This window comes from Argopecten irradians, chromosome 8, assembly GCF_041381155.1.
Source record: "Argopecten irradians isolate NY chromosome 8, Ai_NY, whole genome shotgun sequence".
NCBI classification, from domain to species: domain Eukaryota; kingdom Metazoa; phylum Mollusca; class Bivalvia; order Pectinida; family Pectinidae; genus Argopecten; species Argopecten irradians.
The window spans coordinates 16,523,850-16,534,979 of record NC_091141.1 but is presented as its reverse complement, the minus strand read 5'-3'; the positions used below and the strand labels follow the sequence as shown (position 1 = coordinate 16,534,979).

The window sequence follows — 11,130 nt, the reverse complement described above, 5'->3', positions numbered from 1 at the left end:
GAATTGCATGTGAACAAAATTATGTGAGTTTCACGTGAAGAAATGTGTACATAGGCTTATACTAGAAATAAACATGAAATGGTGCCTAGATATATTACAAATCAACGATTTTTTGCAGTAATGCTAGCATTGCGATTTATCTTTCCATTTTCTGTCCTGACTATGAATTTCATGAAATTAAATCGCACGCCAATAACTTTTCAATAACGGACGTTGATACTGATCACGTGATCGATATAGAGTTAACGCTGAATATGAACAATGATCATTGTCAGAACAACAATGGCCCTAATGACAACCGGTCGAAGGCGATACATGTGTAGCCATATACAGTGGTATGGTCAGAGACTTAAGGCCGTTTGATCTGAAAAACTTCATCTGCTAAGTGTTATTTCGTCGTTTAAGAATTTTGTTTTATTTTGTGTTATACCACATCAGTGCTTTATGCAGATTAACTTCAGTAGTGTCTATAAGTATAATGTATTGACTCTTAATGAAGAAATATTGACGTTTAGAAGCCTCGTGCTCGCCTCATCCTCTACTGCGATGGCCCGTTGACAGATGTTTGTATATTTAAAAAGACAACAATAGTTTAACACATACGATGTGCTCTACAAGTTAATTTTAAAGTAGCTGATTGGAGAAGGTTACTTGTGGAGAGGTTGATGAAGCTGGCACCGACACACCATGTTTGGGATTCGGCCCAGGATTGGGTGTTTCAGGCGGTACGTATTCAGTTCTGTTTTAATGTTTATAATCTTTTTAAAGTACTCAAAAACCTATAATGCCTTAAAGGCTTTCTACATTTCCGAAATACAGACGTTTATACACAAATAGTTATAACGCCAGAGCAGCTACATCGTTTGCTTAAAATGAGGTTACAACATCGAAATCCGATTCGACAATATAAGGGTGATCTTAAGCCAAGTATTAAGTAATAGTCCGAATGCCAAAAGATAAAACCCAAAAATTTCCGATATATACAAATGTATATAGGGTAGTTCCTTTCTTTTATTATTAAAACTTTTAATTTGACATCCAAACTGAATGGACTCTAGTAATCTTTTTGCTTTCTTTCTAATCGATTTTTTTTTCTATTTGACGCCATCGCCATCATGGTTTTTCTATATTGATGAATATAATGTTTTACCAGCTGTATCCAAAAACTAATTAAAATGAGACAGTTTCAGTGTTGGTTTTATGTGATTTCTGAAGGAACTATCGGAATTTTCAATATTCGTTGGCCATCTTGGACGCCATCTTGATTATTTCAAAATGTTCAAGGGTGAGAACCACCCACCTAGATCTAATTATATACATACCCATAGGTAAGTAGTTTTTTGTTTATATTCAACTAAGGCATGAAGCATAAATGACCTAAACACTATTTCCAAAGGCCTGAAACGAGATTTAAGGACACTGACATTTTAACTATTATAGATCTGATATAATTCAATCTTGCACAAGAATGTTCATTGAAAGCTACCACGAAGAGATAACAATGACGCTGCCATTTATAACGCCGTTTCTGATTGAATGATCAACCGCGTAGTGCTACTAGATTTTTTTTTTATATTATTGAGATACAATAACACAAAAATCTTAATGATTCCTATCAAAACCATCATAAGTTGATTCGTGTTTATCTAGAGCACACTCAGATGTGTGTGTTATATCTCCATGACAAACAATGTATAAAACATATATTCAAGCTAATCCTGGAATGACTTGAAATGCAAGTTCTTGAATGACTATGTCTGTCACTAACTACAAAAGTATGTTTTTATCGTACAGTCATACATATTATCTGTAACCACTTTTTTACCTACGATGGAAGGATATCCCTATTGTCTTTGAATGAAGGTGAGACATGGAGAGACCACGTTCCACCCTTTGTGCGCATGGAAATATTGTTATAAACGTGTCCATCACAGCATCCACAGACACAGTTGAATGTGGGGAATCAACAACAAAGTATACAACATCCGACAGAACATGATTACAAACCCAGCAATGTCATCTACTTGCTCTCATGTAGGAAATGCACAATGTAATACGTTGGGGAAACCGGCGGTACACTCAACGTAAGAATCAACAATCACCGCTGGTCGATCAAAAAGAATAAACCTGGCTATCCGGTTGCCAACCATTTCAACTTAACCAGCCATAGTTGGAAAGACATGCAGGTGATTGCAATTGGGCACTGTTCCTACTAGACACAAACCATGCGAGAGAGAGATTCTGGATTACCTATCTACAGACCCGCTATTCCAAAGGCATTAACGAACGTTAAATATATAAAGTTTACAAATTGAAATCTATTGATCACTCGCTTTAAAATTATTAATCCCTACTTCCAGCATTGTTCCTTCTTTTCTACGCCTTTTTTATCCTATAATATCCTGCCCGGTAAAAGGCGACTAAAATTAAGATTTTGTGCACACACCGGTGTCGCCTGACATTTGACGTCACACGTGGCACGCTTTCCAGTGACCGCTCATATTGTAGCGTTCTGCCGAACATCATGGCTACATTTGGGTAGATCCGGCCTTCGGCTGCTACTTGCCGAAGGGTTAATTGCGCTCCATTGTGCTGCTGAATATTTGTCTACATTCATTGTCCCGTGTTACTGTTCGTATCCTATTATGTATTCTTGTTCGCTTTGTTTGTCTTGATAAAGGGGCAGATCGCCTCGAAAATTTGACAATTTTGTTGTCCACACGGTTGGAATTACTTCCTTGTCCCATATTTACCATTTGAAGTAATTCGTATCATACAGTCTTATGTTTGATAGAATCCCGTGTCAACTGGAAAATCCTGTTGATATTACTTCTTGACCCTTATAAATAACCAAACAAATAGATCGAAGCTTATACTTATACATATTTATTATATAGTTAGATTTGCATCACGGCCACTGAATATCGTTTTGCTATTTGGATTAAGATAGTGTATTACAAAGTCTCATCATGGTATACACATATTATACTATTTTCTCTTGACAATACAAACCACTGCAATCGACATTTGCCGATCATTTAATGCAGATATTTCATAATTAACAGAAATCCTTAGATATAGTACACGGAACTACTTCGATGACCCAATGAACAATACTGGCTGGAGTCCCGCCCTGTGATCATTAACCAATCATATAATGTAACAAAAATACCTTGCTAAATATGAACAAATGAACAAATCATTGATATTGTAACTAAACCACCTCAGCTGTATTAACCAATCATATTGATCATATACAGTTATGGCCCTCTGTAGAGAGACATCTAGAATTGTCTCTCCGGAAAGAGTTATTTTCTCGAGGGAAAACGACACATAGGGACATAATTATTTTATTATACCGAATAAAATTGAAATAAATCCATAAAGTTACACCAACAAGCTATCTAAATCCCTGGTAAAAGAACTTATAAAGATAATTCCCAACAACATTGCTTATAATTCGTCGAGCTGCAAAAAATAAGCAACAGCGCTAGCGTTGCCATTTTTAGTTAAGGTTGCAGACGATGTCAACTTCCGGTCACGTGTGAAGCTCCCAAGGGGTTATTTTCCTCAGTGATTATTTTCCTTGGGTTATTTCCCTCGCCTTCAATATCTAACTGATCCAATGCCACGCGATAAAGTTTTATCCAATCGGAACATTTAAAATGAAAGTAAGGTAAAATTATTAGTGTTATTCATATAATTGCAATCTTGTTTCACGCTAGTAACTTTATGTGACTTTTGCCTAGTGTAGTATTTGTTTGTTTTCTCATTGTTGAATCTACTGGCTGTTACTAGGGAATATATGCTGAGTGTTCAATATTGTTTCGTATTGATAATGAACATAAAGTAATCTTTTGTCTGCGCTAACCTACTGTTGTATTTATTTATTGTTTTTTAAGAAAAACAAAAAACCATATGGTTACTCCTACTGCAATCGATATACGTTAAAGTGACATCAGCATTTTGATATCAAAGTATATACTATGGCTGGATTAAGTAGCCCAAATATTATTAATTACTAGTTTGATACGGCGAGGAAGCACTGTAAAGTGCGCATGAGCTTTTTCTACACTATGACAAAGACATATTGTAATGTAATATCGTACTCTCCCTACCGACTCGTATGAGAACATATAGAGGATGGTCGGTACATAAAAATCTGTCATTGAAGACCAGAACTGCTAATATTAAAATAAAGCATATTCAGAAACCACCGTGTCATTCTTCTGACATAGAGTGGTGACCTAATGGAGAAACACAATGTTCCTTAATCGGAATCTTTAAGAAGAAGAAGTCTGCCGTATATAGACTAGGGCATATCTCACTAACTCGACACAACTCCAAAGTTCAACTAAATACTCAACTAAAGGCTCAAATAAAAGTGGATGAAATTAATTAAGAAAGACAAATGTTACGATAGAATAAGCTAACTTTACATAATTGATCAATGCGTCAGCAAGTGCAATTCTTAAGGCATGTTTACGGAAACGCATCTTAAATGATCTGGAAGTGTAGTCGTGTTTGTTTAATCAACTGCTCCAGTAATGTAAATTAAGTCTAATCCGAGCTAATACTCAGTCTAAAATAATAACAGATGGTGACCATGAAACCATAAGGCATGAGAAGAGTCATTCGGCTTGTTTGATCACATACTGTCTTTACACATTACGAGTAATCTGCCCTAGTGGATAGCCATTGACCAAGTTATTAGTTTGTGAGCGCAGGCATTGACCCACGTCATTAGTTTGTGAGCGCAGGCATTGACCCACGTCATTAGTTTGTGAGTGCAGGCATTTACCCACGTCATTAGTTTGTGAGCGCAGGCATTGACCCACGTCATTAGTTTGTGAGCGCAGGCATTGACCCACGTCATTAGTTTGTGAGCGAAACTGACGTCGCTTTCGGTAGACTGGATTGCCTGCAATAGTTTTTCTACTCTCCGCTAGGCTACATATTTTCGAGGAGAAAAATATATAACTTTTGTTTGAAAATGCTTATATCTATTGATACCTATACAATTTTAAATAGTAAATAAGGTTTATTGATAAATTGAAGAAATATCGTGTCTAAACGAAGAAAGTGATTTCATATCGAATTGACTTATCAGAGCTCACTTAGTAAAGATCTTGATCAAAGTGGCGTCTCTGGTCTTTTACAGTCTTTTTAGGACTTAGACTAGCGGAGAGAATGTACAAAATATCATAATGAAAACAAAAATAATGTTAAAATATCGATCATTACGTCATTAGCAGTGGACGTCTGTAAAAAAAAACCCGAAAAAACAAATCCTTGTTCGCTTGACCACACTTTATATTGCATTAAATAAGATTAATTTTCGTTTCAATCGTACTTCAAGGATTTGTGACATATGTTTATCTGGGCACTAACAATCCATATTATATCGATTGTTTTAAAATGAGTTATTGTTTCAATTGTCCCTGACACGACAAGTTATGTGTTTAGGTTCTTTGAGTTAAGATATCGATTTTAGTCTTCATGTCTATTTATTTATTGTAAATAATTTATAACATGATTGTGCTAAAACCTAATGATAATCGTACATGTATATACCTCAAATATTCAAGATCTTGATCAAAGTGACGTCCCTTATATCTTTTACAATCTTTTTAAGGCTTAGCCTAGCGGTGAGAATGTACAAAATACCATAATGAAAACAAAAATGATGTTAAAATATCGATCATTACGTCATCAGCAGTGGACGTCTACCTTCATTAGCTACTTTTAAAACAATATGTATAACACAATATTCTCGTGAAAAATATTCAGCCTTTTACAATTTTGGTGACAGAAATACAAATATTGTACATACAAAGTTAAGACATCGATGTAGCCACTTACATTTCGATTTATTTCGTGTAAAACCTAATAAATAGCCCAAATTGTATCCATGGTCATATAAGTGTGTGAGAGTCTATCATTATTTCTTCCAATGTAATAAATATGTAAATGGCAGAATTATTTTAATAGATAACGTATAAAACTTGAATGCTGATGTAAGACACGTGCATCAATTTATAAAGTCCAGTAAAACTTTTTTATTTTATAAAAAATGTATATTTTGTATTGAATGTTATTAATAATGTGTAAGTCTATTGTCTCGTCATTGTATGCTAGGAGAAGGCTTTTATAAGTTGTAAAAACTTTTGCCCTAACAAACAAACAAACAAAACCCCAAAAAACTAAAAAAACAAATTCTTGTTCGCTTGACCACACTTTATATTGCATTAAATAAGATATTTAATTAATTTTCGTTTCAATCGTACTTCAAGGATTTGTGACATATGTTTATCTGGACACTTACAAACCATACTATATCGTCATAGATTTTAGTCTTCATGGCTATTTATTTTTTTGTAAATAATTTATTACATGATTGTGCTAAAACATATTGATAATCGTATATAACTCAAATATTTGGTTTCTTAACTGTCTTCGGGTAGAGTGAATTGTGCATTCCTGATAAACCCTTTGTTTGTTTTTCAGCCCCCAGTGTCGACATGCTCTTCTTTTCAATGGAGTACATAAAAACCTGTGTAAAATCGTATTCATAGTATCAATTTAATATTTGGTTGTATGCAATGCACAATGGTGTAAATGTGATGTAGACATAACTGTCTCTCTCATCTGTTTCGTGATGGTGTTTGTAAGATAAACGAGATATGCATATTTCACATGGAATATATTTCATCGATGGTTGCCTGCTTATTGAACAGCTGGCCATGACGTTTTGTCTCGATGCGATCTTTATCCTCTTACTATAAAAAAATTAGTAAGGCCGAAGTTGAATAGTAACCATATCATGAATAAATCGAACATTGATTTGTATTCGTTACATTTTGGATATGAGATAGAATTAGACAGACGTTTTCTCTCTGTATAAATCTGCCGTTCGGCCATTAGAGGACATAGCATGTCGCTTATTCTGCAAAAGGAATCTGCAAAGTGGATTAGTTTCTTCCATAGTATATAGTATGATATTGGCATTTTTTGTGGTTTCTTCAATATCTGTCTATTCTATGTGTGGTTGGAGGATTTGGATGTCAAACTAAAGTTGTTCTTTATCATATAATTTACCAGTAAAACATTAAACAAACTTAACTACCGGGATGTGTTGCAAGTCGGCAGTGAATAGACGGTACGTTGATTTTTTTTATAATATTTATTAAGCTATTAATTAAATCTGCAGAAATATAATAACACATACACCGATCAATTTCCAAAATATGGAAACTTATCAAGTTCATATTTAAAAGACACGGATGCTTCTTAAATTTATATTAAAATTTTAAAAAATGTATATTCTCCTTTCACCGAATAGCAAAGAATTTACTATAAATGTAACCAAATATACTTGATCTTTATATATTTCTACCATATACATGTGACATGCATTACATCTTTTTACCATACCCTTCAGTCCATGTTTGAGTTTCAATAGACTTGCAATGGATGCATTTTTATTTCTTTTAGTTCTATACGACTTGTAAAATCTCAAACATTTTCTCAATTTTTTCAGATTTTCTTGAAGATAGGAAGAAATTTATAAGACCTCAAGTGATCTGATATTATTTGAATTTCAAGTTAGTTATGTTTCTTTCTGATAAACATCAGGACCTCATAAAAAGAATTAGGATGTGTGTGTTACAGATATGGATATCATACTCATATTCTCCATTTAATCACCCAATAAACCATAATGTAAAATGCAAGAGGCGTTGTGATCTTACTATACCGTAAATTAAATTTCTTTGTGGTAATACTAAATGTAGTTATTCAATCTTGTTTGTAACAAACATTTTCATTGGATTAACTTTTTACATTATCACCCCATATAGGAAACAAATGACATTACCATTTTTGACGTCGCTTCTGACTAGCTAACACAATGGCGTAAAGACGTCATACAAAGATTCCTTGTATGAATTTATTAATTTATCTGTTTATTGTAGATTGAATTATAGCAATTACTTGTGTTGTGTGTTGAAACTTCATAACATTATACTTTTCAAAGTTAGTTCTGCGGAAATTGATATCTGTAAAACAAAAATCGCGAAATCAACTGTGGAAGACAGTTGGTTATTAGTAAATAGAAATTGAATATTCATATAGTACACACAGAGCGATTTGTACACCACGTTAAATATGTTTTACGAAGAGGCTAGAGGGACGGATTTACATTTTTCTGTCCAATATGTTACACGCCGCGCCTTATCATGCGGATGGTTGATTATCTCATGCTAAATTATAATAATAGGATTATCCTTGTTTGAGGATTACAAACCGACCACGTAACTCGGTCATATCCAACTTATTTAACCTTGTTCTGGGATCTTTGGGGTTCTTGTGGGGTAAGCACAGAATAGAATGTGGATCTAGCTGTCGTTGTCAAAACGTTTGAACGTTGAACACTGATTTTCCAATGGATTATTTTTCCTAAATCAATACGCAACGTCGATGTCTCTATTGTGACGTCATGATAACGTCGGGTTTTCGCGCCATTCCCGGATTTTCTTCATAATATATGAAGAAAAAGAATCTATCAATCAGACAGTCGGATTTTGTACGAAACTAAATAAAAATTAATTATTCTATCTTGAAAAAAAAATATTGCAAAACACTGTATATACATTCATGTGGCATAAGCACGCAATAGGCTACTGACATACGTGTGGATTCCATCTGCGGAGACGTTATATGCTTAACGAGTGCATACATCATGATATATGTAAACTACTTGTATATTTTGATATTATTAATAATAACTCTATTCTACATTATTAAAGACCAACTACCTTTCCGAAACAGCTTTTATTTTTTAGAAATCTATATATATTTGGTGTTGTAACCTCATTTTAAGCCATCGATATATATTTTCTTTTGTTATTAATGTTGTTAAGAAATCTTTAAATTTCGCTCCGGAAAGGTAGTTGGCCTTTAACATATTTGTTTATTGTCGATATCGGTTATGGTTGGGCTGGTTAAACAGCTGTATTATTGAACTGTAAGTCGTTTTTATCAAATATGAGTGTCTGAGTTTCTCATTTTCAATTTGCGTGGTCTAGTTACAATTATTTCTGTAATAAGAACGTGTAAAATTAACAACATCATTTTTTTCTGTTATAGGCGAGGAATACTGGCGTGTCTGCTGATAATAATAATGATGTCCGTCCTACAGGTCCGATATTATTCCATGACAGGTTCGCAAGGAGAAAGCCACTGGCAAAATTTTATTTGGCAACCACCTGACGTATACAACGAAAGGAAAAGAAGTGGGTACGAGATCGTCCATACCGGTAACAATAATGAAGTTAAGCACCATATTGCGTTTTTAAAGGTACACAAGGCTGCGAGTTCAACAGTACAGAACATATTTCTCCGATATGCCATGCACAAAGATTTAGTCGTAGTCGTTCCACATGTTAACAAGTTGTTTTACCCTAACATTATAAGCACGGGGAAGACTGTAACGCCAAATAATATCCTTCCGCCCCCGGAAAATAAATCCTACGAGGTACTATGTTGTCATGTATTGTACGACAGAACAGCGTTTGAGGGAATAATGCCGAGTGACACGGTCTATATAGGGATCATACGAGAACCTTTCGGACATTTTGTATCCATTCTAAATTATTTCCGACCAAGAGAAGTGCTGGATATTAACGATACTTTAGCAGTGTCAAAATATTTACAGGAACCTTTACTCTATACAAAGCCAAACTCTAAAAGTTACGTTAACAGCAGAATGGCAAGAGAATTCGGGTTTCCTCCAGACTTGTATATAACCCACAATGAATCTGGTATAGAGCTATATTTAGATAAATTGGAATATGAATTCCAGCTTGTGATGATTGTGGAACTGTTTGATGAGTCTATGATATTAATGCGCCGGCTTTTAAATTGGAAATTACGTGATGTGTTATATGTTAAGAAGAATGTTAAACATAATTTATTCGAGAAGATAAAATTCACGGCTGGTGATGTAGAACGGTACAAGAAATGGGCAGTGCTTGACTACGCTCTGTACGATCGCTTTTATCAACGGCTTCAAAATCAGATTCAAATGCAAGGGCCCGACTTCTATGAAGAACTACTACATTTTAAGCGGGTGCGGCGAGACATGGATTTTTTCTGTAACCCTATGCCTGGAGTAAAACCATCGGCTGCGTACCATTGTCCAGCCTCTAAATGGAATCAACCATTTATCATCACCACCGAGGACTGTCATTACATGAATATTGGAGAGACAGCGTTCATCAAGGAGATAAGGATGAAGCAATATGGTATTTAGAGTCCTCAACGATACCTTGCTGGGCATTATGACAGTATGGCATTTAGAGTCCACTACGATACCTTGCTGGGCATTATGACAGTTATGGCATTTAGAGTCCACTACGATACCTTGCTGGGCATTATGACAGTATGGCATTTAGAGTCCACTACGATACCTCGCTGGGCATAATGACAGTTATGGCATTTAGAGTCCACTACGATACCTCGCTGGGCATTATGACAGTTATGGCATTTAGAGTCCACTACGATACCTTGCTGGGCATTATGACAGTATGGCATTTAGAGTCCACTACGATACCTTGCTGGGCATTATGACAGTTATGGCATTTAGAGTCCACTACGATACCTTGCTGGGCATTATGACAGTTATGGCATTTAGAGTCCACTACGATACCTCGCTGGGCATTATGACAGTTATGGCATTTAGAGTCCACTACGATACCTTGCTGGGCATTATGACAGTTATGGCATTTAGAGTCCACTACGATACCTCGCTGGGCATTATTACAGTTATGGCATTTAGAGTCCACTACGATACCTTGCTGGGCATTATTACAGTTATGGCATTTAGAGTCCGATACGATACCTTGCTGGGCATTATTACAGTTATGGCATTTAGAGTCCACTACGATACCTTGCTGGGCATTATGACAGTATGGCATTTAGAGTCCACTACGATACCTCGCTGGGCATTATTACAGTTATGGCATTTAGAGTCCACTACGATACCTTGCTGGGCATTATGACAGTATGGCATTTAGAGTCCACTACGATACCTCGCTGGGCATTATTACAGTTATGGCATTTAGAGTCCAC

The 11,130-nt window shown here is 35.3% G+C and overlaps 1 protein-coding gene across 1 annotated transcript; it reads left to right on the top strand.

Moving 5' to 3' along the window:
* Nucleotides 1-354: 354 nt before the first annotated feature.
* LOC138329508 (galactose-3-O-sulfotransferase 3-like) lies at nt 355-10,857 on the top strand. The gene is made up of 2 exons (XM_069276544.1): nt 355-725; nt 9,148-10,857. Exons 1-2 carry the CDS (start codon nt 688-690, stop codon nt 10,310-10,312), a joined length of 1,203 nt encoding a protein of 400 aa, XP_069132645.1. The 5' UTR covers nt 355-687; the 3' UTR covers nt 10,313-10,857.
* Nucleotides 10,858-11,130: the final 273 nt, after the last annotated feature.

Bases quoted from the DNA above. Each gene is read 5' to 3' on its own strand.
- LOC138329508 (XM_069276544.1), top strand. From the start codon at position 688: ATGTTTGGGATTCGGCCCAGGATTGGGTGTTTCAGGCG. The intron at 726-9,147 runs GTACGTATTCAG...TTTCTGTTATAG, and splicing joins AGGATTGGGTGTTTCAGGCG to GCGAGGAATACTGGCGTGTC.